Source organism: Aspergillus melleus (assembly GCF_016097325.1).
Source record: "Aspergillus melleus strain CBS 546.65 chromosome Unknown contig4, whole genome shotgun sequence".
Lineage (NCBI taxonomy): Eukaryota > Fungi > Ascomycota > Eurotiomycetes > Eurotiales > Aspergillaceae > Aspergillus > Aspergillus melleus.
The window spans coordinates 2,989,736-3,004,292 of NW_025763373.1; the positions used below are offsets into that span (position 1 = coordinate 2,989,736).

Here is a 14,557-nt window from a genome sequence, read left to right on the forward strand (position 1 = left end):
TGAAATTGCCAGCACAGCCGAATGTAGTCGGAGATCCGTTCACACTATCCGCACGAACCTAGAACTATTCAATAGTGCCAAAGCTCCCCCAATACGCGCAGGCCGACGACGGACGCTCACATCCCCTATGATGGAAGCCCTCTGCGATCGATTGCTCGAAAAACCAACATTATACCTCGATGAAATGGCGGTTTTTTTATGGGACGAATTCGACATACATGTAACAATAAGCTGCATCAGCCGGGCCCTTACGTCCATAGGGTGGTCGAAAAAGACCGTTCGGCAAAAGGCAAAAGAGCGGAATCAGGACTTACGAGATAGATATTTTCACGATATTTCGGACTTCCAATCCTTTCAATTAGTATTTTGTGGACGAGTCTGGATGTGATCATCGAGCGGGCATTAGGCGGACAGGCTGGTCTCCATTTGGTGTAACACCCGTTCAGGTATCCAAGTTTCATCGCGATAAACGCTATCAAATCTTACCTGCATATGCTCAAGATGGGATCATCCTTTCTCGAATTTTCCAAGGCTCAACGGATGCTGCCTTGTTTGAAGATTTCATCGAGCAATTCCTCCAGCACTGCGGAAAGTGGCCGGGGCCAAAGTCTGTCCTTGTTATGGACAACGCATCTTTTTACCGTTCCGATCGGATTGAAAATCTGTGCTTGAATGCAGAAGTCAAATTGGTGTATTTACCACTATACTCGCCTGACTTGAATCCAATTGAAGAATTTTTTGCCGAACTCAAAGGTTTCATTAAGCGAAACTGGCAACTCTATGAAGACAGCAGCCAAGGCTTTAACTAATTCCTGGAGTGGTATGTTGATACTGTCGGGATGCGAGAGCAAAGCGCCCAAGGGCATTTTAGGCATGCTGGCTTGACTATGGATGAGACGTGAAACGGTACTACAGTATACGATACATCATATGTTATGGACGAGTAAGAAATCTTCTCCATTATAGTAATCTATGAGAATCGCCTGGAATCCACAACCAAATCATATCAATACTTCCCCTCCAACTGCGTATGGACTGCTGGAACATTCGTGTTAAGCAGTTTGTGAGGTCAAGAATATGGGAGGGAAATAACTCGATGCGAAATATTCAATGATAGCAGTGGAGCGAGCGTTTCATTTTAAATATACTATAAAGAGAAAGACAAGGCAGGAGCGGCCCTTTTGGTCATGAGGGCAAATTCATTTAAAATGCGGAGTGGATGGATGCCAGTACCTGCTGACTTGTTACGTACTACTCTAATGTTAGTTAATGATGTCAGAAGAGCACTTTTTGCCAGCAATTACGCATAGGAAGGGTACACACTACCTGGACGATTCACAACATTCAAATCTGCTAGAAGTGTTATGTGGCAAAACAACGAAGTATAAATTGAAGTGGCACCCCATGCCCTCTTTTTACAAAGAGATTAGAATATAATGGGATGAGAATACGCTAAGATGAGGCGAACCTGGAAGTACATTATCACGCAAAACGCACTATATTAACCAGAGAAATGTCAAGAGGCCAGATTTATGTCCAAGAACCAAACAGTTGTCACTAATCGCCACGGAGCTCGGTCGAAAGTCAGGCGGCAACCAGATCAAACGTTGCCCGCTCCGGGTTATCCATTTCTCATCTATAAAGATTTTGGCGCCTGAGTGCTCAACAGAGGAACTTGATGGTTGATCTTTCATAGAGAGTGAACCACGATCAGTCATGAGATGACAACCATCAGCTGAGAATCCTAAAGTTTCAACTGCTGAACCAACCTCATATATTTCTTGTTCCACGCCCCTGGCCGTATGCCACAGTCGCACCGTCTGATCCCATGAGGCCGATGCCACCGTCTGGCCGTCGGGCGAGAAGGCCACTGCGCTGACCCAGCTTGTATGGCCTCGCAGGCTGTGGCGTTCTACGCCCGTGGCCGTATCCCATAGTCGCACCGTCTGATCCCATGAGGCCGATGCCACCGTCTGGCCGTCGGGCGAGAAGGCAACTGCGTTGACCCGGCCTGTATGGCCTTGCAGGCTGTGGCGTTCCACGCCTGTAGCTGTATCCCACAGTCGCACCGTCCGATCGTCTGAGGCCGATGCCACCGTCTGGCCGTCGGGCGAGAAGGCCACTGCCCTGACCCAGTCTATATGGCCTTGCAGGCTGTGGCGTTTTACCCCCGTGGCCGTATCCCATAGTCGCACCGGCTCATCGAATGAGGCCGATGCCACCGTCTGGCCGTCAGGTGAGAAGGTGACTGCGTTGACCGAGCTTGTATGGCCTCGCAGGCTGTGGCGTTCCACCCCCGTGGCCGTATCCCACAGTCGCACCGTCTGATCGGCTGAGGCCGATGCCACCGTCTGGCCGTCGGGCGAGAAGGCTACTGCGGTGATATGATCTGTATGGCCTTGGAGGCTGTGGCGGTCCACCCCCGTGGCCGTATCCCATAGTCGCACCGTCTGATCCTCTGAGGCCGATGCCACCGTCTGGCCGTCGGGTGAGAAGGTCACTGCGCTGATCTGATCTGTATGGCCTTGCAGGCTGTGGCGGTCTACCCCTGTGGCCGTATCCCATAGTCGCACCGTCTCATCGTATGAGGCCGATGCCACCGTCTGGCCGTCGGGCGAGAAGGCGACTGCGCTGATATGATCTGTATGGCCTTGCAGGCTGTGGCGGTCTACCCCTGTGGCCGTATCCCATAGTCGCACCGTCTCATCGTATGAGGCCGATGCCACCGTCTGGCCGTCGGGTGAGAAGGCCACTGCGCTGATCTGATCTGTATGGCCTCGCAGGCTGTGGCGTTCTACCCCTGTGGCCGTATCCCATAGTCGCACCGTCTGATCGTATGAGGCCGATGCCACCGTCTGGCCGTCGGGTGAGAAGGCCACTGCGCTGACCCAGCTTGTATGGCCTCGCAGGCTGTGGCGTTCTACGCCCGTGGCCGTATCCCATAGTCGCACCGTCCGATCGTCTGAGGCCGATGCCACCGTCTGGCCGTCGGGCGAGAAGGCCACTGCCCTGACCCAGTCTATATGGCCTTGCAGGCTGTGGCGTTCCACCCCCGTGGCCGTATCCCATAGTAGCACCGTCTCATCGTCTGAGGCCGATGCCACCGTCTGGCCGTCGGGCGAGAAGGCCACTGCGCTGATATGACCTGTATGGCCTTGCAGGCTGTGGCGTTCTACCAGTGTGGCCGTATCCCATAGTCGCACCGTCTGATCCTCTGAGGCCGATGCCACCGTCTGGCCGTCGGGTGAGAAGGCCACTGCGCTGACCCAGCTTGTATGGCCTCGCAGGCTGTGGCGTTCTACGCCCGTGGCCGTATCCCATAGTCGCACCGTCCGATCGTCTGAGGCCGATGCCACCGTCTGGCCGTCGGGCGAGAAGGCCACTGCCCTGACCCAGTCTATATGGCCTTGCAGGCTATGGCGTTCCACGCCCGTGGCCGTATCCCATAGTCGCACCGTCTGATCGTCTGAGGCCGATGCCACCGTCTGGCCGTCAGGCGAGAAGGCCACTGCATTGACCGAGCCCGTATGGCCGTCTAGGACTTGTATACATGGTTCCCATGACTCTCGCATCATAGATACGTCCCTGAGAAATTTTAACCGCTCACCCCAGTACAGCTTCTTGCTCTCACAATTTCCAGGGCAAAAAGCAAGCGCAGCCCCGTAAGTTTGCAAAGGTGCTTCTTGTATAATAAATCCATTGCTGGTAGCAAATCTCTCGGCTTCCTTTGAGATAGCCTGATGCTGATGGTAAGTTCGCCTGGTGGGGGCCAGCGCTTTCTGTTTTCTCCGACCGCCGAATATCTCCAAAAACCTTCCCGTTCTTTTGGCTTCTGGTTTCGGTCTTGGTTTATCAACAAGCATATCCTGGTAAAATTAGATGGAGTTTAGTAGTCGGTTAAGAATCACCTACCTGGTGTCGGCGGGCAAATCTTTTGAGAGATAAGATGCCATGTCGGACCTCACCAATAAGCCCAAGGCTTTCTAACCAGTGAAGGAGATGCTCTCGGAAAAACTGAGATATGTCTTGATTTTCGGGTGACTCAATTCTATCGGAGGATTCAGAATTGGCTGCGAGGTAATGGTCCAGCCAATGCGTGCAACTATATTGGAGGGCGAAGAGTGGATCAGGATCTGGTCTGCAGTTTGCTATCTCAAAGACCGATATGTCGGGTTTTTCGAGATTTAGCTCGTAAATGTTGCGTCTTAAATTGCTTGAAAGGGCTTGCAGTGACTGCATAAACATTCGGCGGTGAGCAGCTGTAGGACCAGACGAGAATATGTTCTGACCACCCTTTTCAATCAGATAGTCCTTGGCAGACTGATGCACAAAATAAACCGTCTTGTCACGAACCGTGAGGAAGGAGCCACTTCTCTTGACAATTTTCTCTGTATCCTTGACATTTCCGGCGATCTTGTTTGGGAGTCCAGATACCACCCCCAGCTCCAGTAGCTGCAGAGGCCGATAGGCCAGTGCGGTCGCTGATAGGACCAGCTGACAGTACTCTCTGCTTTGCGCGGCGAGCTTCTTGATATGGTCGATCATTCGCGCATATAGGCCATCTAGCCCTGTTGGCACATCATGGACCACCTGCTCCACATCCCAGCTGTCGACTCGTTCGAGTTCCTGGACGACGAGAGCCACCCAGAGAAAAGTTCCCTCGGCTTTCTCCTGGAGGGCCTGTCGAACATACTCCTGCAGGTTATCATCGTTTTGTAGGGATTCAAGCTTCGATATCCTATCGGAAATGTAAGCACTGATCGCCATAGATACGAGATCTGCGTTCTTCTGCAGTTCCAGGCTCAGTATTGACTGCGAGCCGTCGAGCCTTGTACGCTGCTCAACATGATTCCGGCTGGAAATAATCCATTTGACGTGTGGGAATTCATTCGTCCCTTGGAGAATAAACTGTAAGAGCTTGTCTTGGCCCTGCACGCATTCGTCGAGAGCATCAACTACGATGTAGATCTTATCCGGGCTGGAATCACGCAAGATATCGAAGAACATATTGCACAATGCAGTCCACGCTTCCGCATCCCCGAATCGCGGCTCCCCTGTGTTCTTAAATCTTCTTCTTACATGGGGGAGAAAAGACGGTTGCGTGTCTATGAGCATATAGATCAACCCGCGCAGGACAGCATGAGCGTTACTGAGCTTCGGGACTGTGGCTTGACAGAAAAAGAAAGAAAGAAGGGTATTGGCTTGGGAATCTGCTAGTTTTGTGGTCGAACGGAGCTCATCGATGATGCCACAGAGTAGCATCGTCTTGCCTTTACCTGGATCGCCCTTGACCCAAAGGACCTGGCTGCTGTTTCTATCGCGCCAACACAGATATTGGGAATGGCAGAGGATCCACTCGTAGGATTCTTTGAGGGCGGCTCCTCTCGTCTGGTGGATGGCCATCTTGACATCGCGCGGATCAGTCACTGCGAAGTAGTCGAGGCAACGATCTCTGCTTTGTCTGTCTTGGTCTTGCAAGCTTTCATGTTAGGCTGAGAACCACCGAGTGGAACACTTGACATCCAGGCGTACCTCCGACATACTGATAGAAGTTGCTAGGAGAGTACTATGTCAGAATGGGTTTTCGAAGCCATATCAGTGTCAATGTGCCCTTACGAGTTTTCAATCTTTCCTTGAGCCTGGATATTTCCCCCACTGATATCGAACTGTTGACGGTTCATGGTAAAGGATAAATCAGACGATGCTAGCTAAGTCTGCTCTAAAGTGAGTCAAGCGTGTCTCATAATTCCACTGTAATGCACCACTACCAGCAGAGAAATTCGATAGGGGACAGAATTTGAGCCGTCACTCCAAGATTAATCAAAAAGGTTTTCGTCTTGCACGTGATTGAGGAGCCGGGTCATCAAGCTGAAAACAACTGCAGCTTGCAGAGCTGACTCCATCGGTCTTGCATGGTGTTGGAATAAGTATTGTCATCTGGCTCCGCGGTAGCTGCTGCTCCACTTGCAAGCTGGACAAATAACGAGCCGTTGCCTGCGCGTGTCCCACAATTCACTGCCACCCTTCCCTTCCTTCGGCCAATCAGGTGATGAAAAGCGCTCGTGTGGTGTGACGGATCCCACCACGCTGCATTGCATTGCCACGTCGCGCTCCCACTCCTGCAGATCGCCCCCTCCCAAGGCGCAGCCTCCTTTTTGCGAGAAATGGATAGCATCGACCGCTTTCCAGCCGTAGGCAATGCGTAACTCCTGCACTCCAGCGACCTCGGCGCCTACAACAATCTAGTATTTATGTACTCCAGGTCGGTCTCTTTGATATAAATAAGACCATATTTCCCCGAGCAGTGTACACAAGAATCCATCTCGATCTCCCGCAAGCCTATCATCATCAATCAATCTATAAATTTACACAGAGCCACGCGCACCCGTATTAAGATGACAGGTGCGGAAGTTATTGGTGCGGCATCTGGGCTAGCAGGTCTTTTTACCACGACCATTACCTTGTTTGACTATATCTATGTTGCAAGAAAGGCGGCCCCACGACTACAGTCCCTGATCGTGAAGCTTGGCAGTGCGCAACTAAGACTAACGCGCTGGGGCCAGGCTGTCGGTCTCACAGGCTCGAATATCGAAGACGAGGAATCGCTGAAAAACTCAGGCTCGTTCCAGCTCGACAAAGAGCAGGAGAATCAGGCTATACGGACATTTCGGATCTTGGTGACTCTTTTCGAAGAGTCGAAGAAAATCTGTCACAACGAACGCAATGGAAAGTCTGAGGATGACCCTGAAGTGAAAGCGAACGAAATAAAGCCGTTCGGCCAGAATGGCTTCAAGTGGAGCGCTATGCACTGTTACCTTCATGAGACAATGCAAAAAATCGTCCACGAGCGTAGAAATAAGATGTCAGTTCCTCGACTCTTCAAGTTCGCTATTTATGACGAGAAGCATCTCGAGAAGCTGGTTAAGGACATCAATGACCACATTGACGCACTATACCAAATTTACACCCCGTCCGCGAGCGATGAAGAAGAGGCGGGCGAGCAGGAAATGGACAAGCTTCTCAAAGTCATAAAGGAATTGCGCTCTGCATCGGAGCGGGATCCAGTGATAAACACGGCTGCCAAGAATGTATTGGACCAAAGTGTAAGTGGAGGTCGATCTTATTCTCCTATCTTCAATTCATTATCAAGTTGTTGACACAAGCAGAATGAAAATATGACCTTCAACACCACGGAGTCTACCGTCCAGAAAATAGGGCAGGATCAGCAAGGTCGCTATGAAATGACGATCGGATCTGATGCAAGCAAAAGAAGATAATGCTACGCTGGCCAGCTGACTGCAGTCTGAAGAAGTATATCAGTTTCATTTATTAAATATAATGCGACGTTCACGCCTGTTAATTGCTTTCTTTTTTTTCCTTATTTTGTACTGAAAGTCCAGCATTCAGGTTACAGTACGTTATCTCCACTCGAGCCTAATCTTAGCTTTGCTGAACTGGAAGTGGGTGTAGGGCGCCTTGAAAGGCCTCGAGGTAAACTGTCACCAGATAAGTAGAGAGTATCATTTTCTTGCCCGGGATCTGGAAATTGTGTTACAGTGTGTGCTATCGTCCTATAGTAGTCTAATACTGCCTCTGTATCTCGTTTTGCTGCCTTAATCTTACTAATCGCAGACCCCACGATTCGCTGTTTCTCTATGACTGTCCAATCAATGTCAAGGCCCTCAAATTGCTGGTGAAGGCGGTCTTTCGACATCGAAGCCACAATAGTAGTATCTTCCAACCTAACACGTTTGTTCTGAAAGGCCTTTCGATGTCTAACACCTTCGATCTTTTGGTGGAGCACTTCTTCCCAGAAGTCACTTGGTGCTACTACCATGTCTGGTTCCGTGACCCTTATGACCGACCGCTTGGTAACTTTCCACTTGACTAGGTAATGAATATAGGCCAGTGGCTGTTCATCATACACCTTTTTTTTGTCCCAGAGTGTGTAAGGTATAAACCGTAGCCCATCTGTTTGAGATTCTCGTGGTGGCGTATAGGCAAAGTCATCAGATATCCGAGCACTAGGACTATATACGGATGGTGTAGGTGTTCGGCCGAAGCTTCCAGGAGTGGGGGCATACAGCGGGGTCCTATCCCATGGATCGAGAGGCTGAGGTGAGAGACTATCTGGCTGGACGGGAGTGTAGCTCATTGCCACAAAGCTAGTAGTGCTGCTGAGAAACCTAGTATTAGCATTGTCATACGTCAGTCTTGCATTCGATGAGCCATCTTGCATGAGGAAGCTGCAGCTAACAGGCTCAGTAGTACGAGAAGCAGGATCTGCATCGAGATTGAGCCCGAAGCCAGTAAAAAATAGACCTAGTCCTGTTTTTCTCGATGGCTTGCTCACAGGCTGGTTGATGAGTGAAACGACCATATTGCTGTGATGTTGACTGGAGCTCCCTATCACGTGATAGAACTGATTGGGCGGAACCTTCCAGAACCAGTGTGGCAGAAATACCATTGATGAAAGTAAAATACGTAACACGTCCGATGTGACAACATCGAACTATACCGGATTAACATATTGTCCGGCGCTAGCTGCATCTGTACTAGCCCAGACTTGGCGTTAACCAAAAATGAGTATAAGAGTGTGTTTGAGGTGTGAATCTGATTCAGCAAACTACTGTTCGGTAAATGCCAATAATACTCCGTCGTATGCATTCCCTAACAAAAGCCCCGCCGGTCTAAGCGATAGACTTCATGATGATATTTTAGTTACTAGAAGGCATCCTAGTAGAGTGGCTAGTAGAGCGGTTACGCGCTCACATGTCAACGCGTATATCGATTTTACTACTGATGCGCCAAAGCTGAGACACCAGCTTAAACAAGCGAGAGGTCGACAACGCTTGCTGGGTCAGATGAGCCAACAGTGCAGTGGGGAGTACAGGGCACTTTCTCGCGAGATAGAAGAGCTCTTGGCTCTGATCTCTCCCGCTCAACCCATGCAACAGCCGAGAAAGATAAGACGATTGAGGAAACAGCTCCAATCTCGATTCTATTGCAAGGTCTAGCTCCTTAACATGGTTTCTATACTTATGGAGACTCCTGCGGGGCCTGTCCTCTGTTTTGTGGCCTGAAGGTAGCGGACCGGGTTCTAGATGGTTAACGTTCCAAATTGAGCTTGTGATACTGCAGGTTGAAGGCATATTGTACCTATTTGCTAGATGGTCAATAGATTGTAAAGGCAGAGGTCCATCTGCGATAAGCTGAGAGTGTATGTATTGTACAGTCTTTTCGGGAAACGGTGTCACCACCTGCACTCTTTCGTTTCTTTCCAGAGCCTAATGTCAAGATAGGACGCCCCACAGCTGAACGGATTGGTGGTCTACTCTTAACATAAGTGGACAGCTGTCACTAGCGCTTAGCTATATAAGGGATAGTGTGCCTCGGGAACGAGGTGTGTTGGGAAACAAAGGAGAGTAGGTGGTGACACCGTTTCCCGGAAAGACTGTAGTTCACCGCCTGAAGCGTCTACAGGCCTTGGAAACCATCGATCCAAGGCCACGAGCACCGTGGCGGGCGCAGCCCTTTGTCGAGATCGAGATCGAACCAGACCGAGAGAAAGCACAGGCCCAAGCTTTAGCGAGACAGAGTTCAGGACAAAGTATAGCGGTCTTCTCGGATGCATCAGGAAAGGAAAACCAGCTGGGTGCTGCAGCAGTAGCTCTTGATCGCAACCAGCAGATTATAGGATCGCGACAAGTCAGTATCGGTTCGATGGAGTACTGGTCGGTGTATGCAGCCGAGCTCATGGCGATCTACTATGCTATTGGACTAGTCTTCCAGCTAGCACGGCAGAACCAAGGGGTCACTGCAACAGATCAAGAGCCAGCAACAATCCTCAGTGATAGTATGTCTGCACTACAAGTAATCAGAAACTCATGGAACAAATCAGGCCAGTGCGTCATCCAGGCCATTCACTACTCGGCCAGAGAGTTGAACGCTCGAGGAATTCCACTACGACTACAATGGGTCCCGGGACACTGCGGGGATCCTGGAAACGAGGCGGCAGACCGACTGGCCAAAGCCGCAGTAGGCGAGGAAAAGAAGCATCCCTTCAAACACCTCCTATCGCGGGAGAAAGGATACATTTGCAGAAAGATCCATCTAGAGTGGGAACAAGACTGGAAAACATCGAAAAACGGAGGGCACCTGCGCCACATCGACCGAGGCCTGCCATCCAGCAGGTCTCGCCGTCTGTATGGCTCGCTCCCCCGGAATCGAGCGTACCTGCTCACGCAACTTCGCACCGGTCACTCGTGGCTAGCTACGTACGCTAAACAACGCGGCTTCCGAGACAACGAGCGATGCGAGTGCGGGGCTACTGAAACGGTGGTGCACGTATTGATCGACTGCCCGCGGCTCCGCGTACTGCGCCAAAACCTACGGCAGAAAATTGGAGGAGCGTTCAATAATATATCAGATATGCTGGGAGGAACAGGTCACGGTAGGGAAGGTAGGCCACAAGATGTCCCGCCAGACAGCAGCGTCCTCGGGGCGGTACTGGACTTCGCGGAGGCATCGCAGAGATTTCGAAGTCGCGCGCCACGAGGGCGGCAGAACAAAACCCCAGGCACCGGCCAACACAGGCCTTGACGAGGCTCCAAGTTCGTCAGGAAAGTAATAGTTTACTGTGAAGCATGTACATAGAGATTAGAGATAGTGGTACCCTGCATATCGCTTAAGGCGAGGGGTCAGCGTATGAATAATCATCATCATCATCGACTGTAGTTCACCGGGATGCAAAAATGTCGGGACGGGCCGAGACGCGAACCCCTGAACCGCTCGGCCGCGACGAACACGAAAATTCACCACCACGATTGGCGAGGCCGAAACGTACCACAAGACCACCGACTCACTATGCTCGAGACCAAGAGATCGATACCGAGCAGAGAAACAAGCGCCCCCAGCGGAAGAAGAAGACCCGGGCCAAACCAGTAGCCCAACATGATGCGGTGACTTCGGACGACTCCTCGACCGAGAGCGAGGACCTGGACGCCGCCACACTTGTTAAAGAGCTTGTCAAACTCAGGAAAGAGATCAGACGGCGAGATGAACTACATAAGGAAGAGCTTCAGAAAGTCAAAGAAGAATTTAGTGCCGCACTCGCAGAAGTTCGACACGAGCTGCAGACCCTGACAGATAGACCCCCGACACCGCAATCCGAGGCATGCTCTCAAAACAGCCACGATGAGATCCTCCGCGAAATTCAATCCCTGCGCATTGCAATCAGTCCTTCAGACCCCACAAGTTCCCCGTCCTATGCAGATGTCGCCCGCACTCCTCCAACCAGTCACCCGAGCAACATACGGACTCTCTCAACGTCGAACACGACACCGACCACCTTCACCGACACGTTGTATTGCACGATAGACACTTCAAGGATGGCAGACGATGAACGTGAGAGGATGTCCGCAGGCCCAGTACGGGCGGCGGTTGAGACAGAGATTCGGACGATGGAAAACCACATGCACTGGCGCTGTCGCGCTGTCACGGTGGATCCGAAAAACACAAACCGAATAAGAATAGCGTGCCGCGATGAAGCTGAACACCAACTGGTCAAGAAAGTGGCGGAAACAAAGATCGGCGCGGGAGCCCGGGTGCTCCGTGACGAGCTTTACCCGATCAAAGTTGACAGCGTCAATAAGGCCGCAGTGCTCGATGAAAATGGTGATATCCGGGTAGGGGCCGCAGCAGCCTTCAGCGAGGAGAACGAAGCCACCGTTGCCAAGATCGCTTGGCTCAGCAGAAAGGAGAGTGCAAAGGCCTATGGGTCAATGGTGGTTTACCTAACGAAAGGCGCTGATGCGCGGAGACTTCTGGCCGACGGTTTCTTTCACGCCGGAGGGGAATCTGGTGTGACCAGAGTCTTCGAACACCGACCACGACCGATACAATGCTACAACTGTCAGGAGGTTGGCCATAAAGCATTCCAGTGCAAGAACGTCCAGAGGTGTGCAAAATGCGCCGCGGAAGGCCATCGCCACAGTAACTGCGACCAAACGGTTCTAAAGTGCGTTCCATGCGGAGGCCCTCATGAATCGTACAGCAAAAACTGTCAGAGGCTCTATCCATCACGTCATGAATAAAACTCTCCGAGTAATTCAACTGAACGTGAGGAAACAGGGTGCAGTACACGAGAGCTTAATGAACGACGAAGAAACCCAGAACGCAGTGGCGTTAGCGATTCAGGAACCCCAAGCGAGGAGAATTCAAGGCCGGCTCTTGACTACCCCGATGGGACATCACAAATGGACAAAGATGGTGCCTTCTACCTGGAGGGAAGGCAGATGGGCGATCCGAAGTATGCTCTGGATCAATAAAGATATAGAGGCGGAGCAAGTAACGATAGAATCCCCGGACCTGACAGCAGCAGTCATCCGGTTTCCCGGGCGACTGGTCTTTATGGCATCAGTTTATGTAGAGGGAGGGGAGGCCTCAGCACTGGACGACGTATGTGATCACCTAAGAAAGGCGATCACGAAAGTACGGCGAGACACGGGCACCGTGGTGGAGCTCATGATCGTGGGGGATTTCAACCGACATGACCAACTCTGGGGAGGAGACGACGTGTCGCTGACAAGGCAAGGTGAAGCGGATCTAATCATCGACCTCATGAATGAATATTCCCTCAGCAGTCTACTCAAACGAGGCACAAAGACATGGCATGGCAAAGGACAGAGCGGGGACTGCGAGTCCACAATCGACCTCGTCCTGGCCTCGGAAAACCTGGCAGACTCTGTGGCTAAGTGTGCAATATATGAGACAGACCATGGCTCGGATCATTGCGCCATCGAGACTGTATTTGATACCCCGTGGCCGATCCTAAAGCATCAGGAACGGCTGCTACTGAAGAACGCGCCATGGAAAGAGATCAACGCCAGAATCGCGAGCACCCTGGCTGCCACTCCGTCGGAAGGCACAGTGCAGCAGAAAACCGATCGACTGATGTCTGCGGTCTCGGAAGCAGTGCATGCCTTGACACCAAAAGCAAGACCGTCGCCACACGCGAAGAGATGGTGGACAGCTGACCTTACACAGCTCCGCCAAATATACACTTACTGGCGAAATCGCGCCCGCTCTGAGCGACGGGCAGGGCGAAAGGTACCACACCTAGAAAAGACGGCCCAAAGTGCGGCAAAACAGTACCATGACGCCATCCGGAAACAGAAGAAAAAGCACTGGAACGAATTTCTTGCAGACAATGATAACATCTGGAAAGCCGCTAAATACCTGAAATCGGGGGAGGATGTAGCATTCGGGAAGGTCCCGCAGCTCCTGAGAGCAGATGGAAGCACCACCACCGATCATACGGAGCAAGCAGAAGAATTATTGACCAAATTCTTTCCGCCTCTGCCAGACAATATTGGCGATGAAGGAACTAGACCCGAGAGAGCACCGGTAGAGATACCCGCCATCACGATGGAGGAGGTAGAGCGGCAACTGTTGGCGGCGAAGTCGTGGAAGGCGCCTGGCGAAGATGGCCTACCAGTGATAGTCTGGAAGATGACGTGGCCCACGGTCAAGCACAGGGTTCTTGATCTATTCCAATCCTCGCTGGAGGAAGGCACATTGCCAAGACAGTGGAGACACGCGAAGATCATACCGCTCAAAAAGCCGAATAAAGAGAACTATGCAATTGCCAAGGCATGGAGGCCGATCTCACTCCTAGCGACACTAGGAAAGATACTGGAATCAGTGGTCGCAGAAAGAATCTCACACGCGGTAGAGACTCACGGGTTGCTCCCGACCAGCCACTTCGGAGCCCGAAAGCAACGGTCCGCGGAACAAGCACTCGTGCTCCTGCAAGAGCAAATCTACACGGCGTGGCGCGGCCGACGGGTGTTGAGCCTGATCAGCTTTGATGTCAAAGGAGCCTACAACGGAGTGTGCAAAGAACGATTGATTCAGAGGATGAAAGCCCGAGGCATACCGGAGGTCCTGCTTCGGTGGGTTGAGGCGTTCTGCTCGGATCGAACGGCGAATATCCAAATCAATGGGCAGTTGTCTGAGGTCCAAAGTCTCCCACAGGCTGGACTGCCACAGGGCTCGCCCCTGTCCCCGATCCTGTTCCTCTTCTTTAATGCAGACCTTGTTCAACGACAGATCGACAGCCAGGGCGGAGCGATCGCTTTTGTGGACGATTTTACCGCATGGGTAACCGGGCCAACTGCACGGAGTAACCGGGAAGGGATTGAAACAATTATCAGTGAAGCACTCGACTGGGAAAAGAGGAGCGGAGCGACGTTTGAAGCTGACAAAACATCTATTATCCACTTTGCGCCCAAGGCGCACAAATTGGACCAGGATCCGTTCACTATCAAGGGACAAACCGTTAAGCCAAAAGACCATGTCAAGATCCTGGGGGTTTTGATGGACACGAGACTCAAGTACAAGGAACATATCGCGAGGGCAGCATCCAAGGGCCTGGAGGCGTCGATGGAGCTTCGACGACTTCGAGGTCTATCCCCCGCAACAGCGCGGCAGCTCTTTACATCGACAGTGGCCCCGGTGGTAGACTACGCATCTAACGTCTGGATGCACGCGTGCA

At 51.7% G+C, this 14,557-nt stretch overlaps 2 protein-coding genes across 2 annotated transcripts; one reads left to right on the forward strand and one right to left on the reverse strand.

Annotated features, from left to right (window-relative positions):
• Nucleotides 1-646: 646 nt before the first annotated feature.
• LDX57_007860 (uncharacterized protein) lies at nt 647-6,182 on the reverse strand. Its single transcript, XM_046089577.1, has 3 exons — nt 3,913-6,182; nt 1,327-3,866; nt 647-1,251 (listed from the first exon to the last, which is right to left on the reverse strand). The coding sequence occupies exons 1-2, from the start codon at nt 5,401-5,403 to the stop codon at nt 1,497-1,499; spliced, it is 3,861 nt and encodes a 1,286-aa protein (XP_045945548.1). The 5' UTR covers nt 5,404-6,182; the 3' UTR covers nt 647-1,251; nt 1,327-1,496.
• On the forward strand, nt 6,183-7,308 carry LDX57_007861 (uncharacterized protein). Its single transcript, XM_046089578.1, has 2 exons — nt 6,183-7,103; nt 7,167-7,308. Exons 1-2 carry the CDS (start codon nt 6,396-6,398, stop codon nt 7,275-7,277), a joined length of 819 nt encoding a protein of 272 aa, XP_045945549.1. The 5' UTR covers nt 6,183-6,395; the 3' UTR covers nt 7,278-7,308.
• Nucleotides 7,309-14,557: the final 7,249 nt, after the last annotated feature.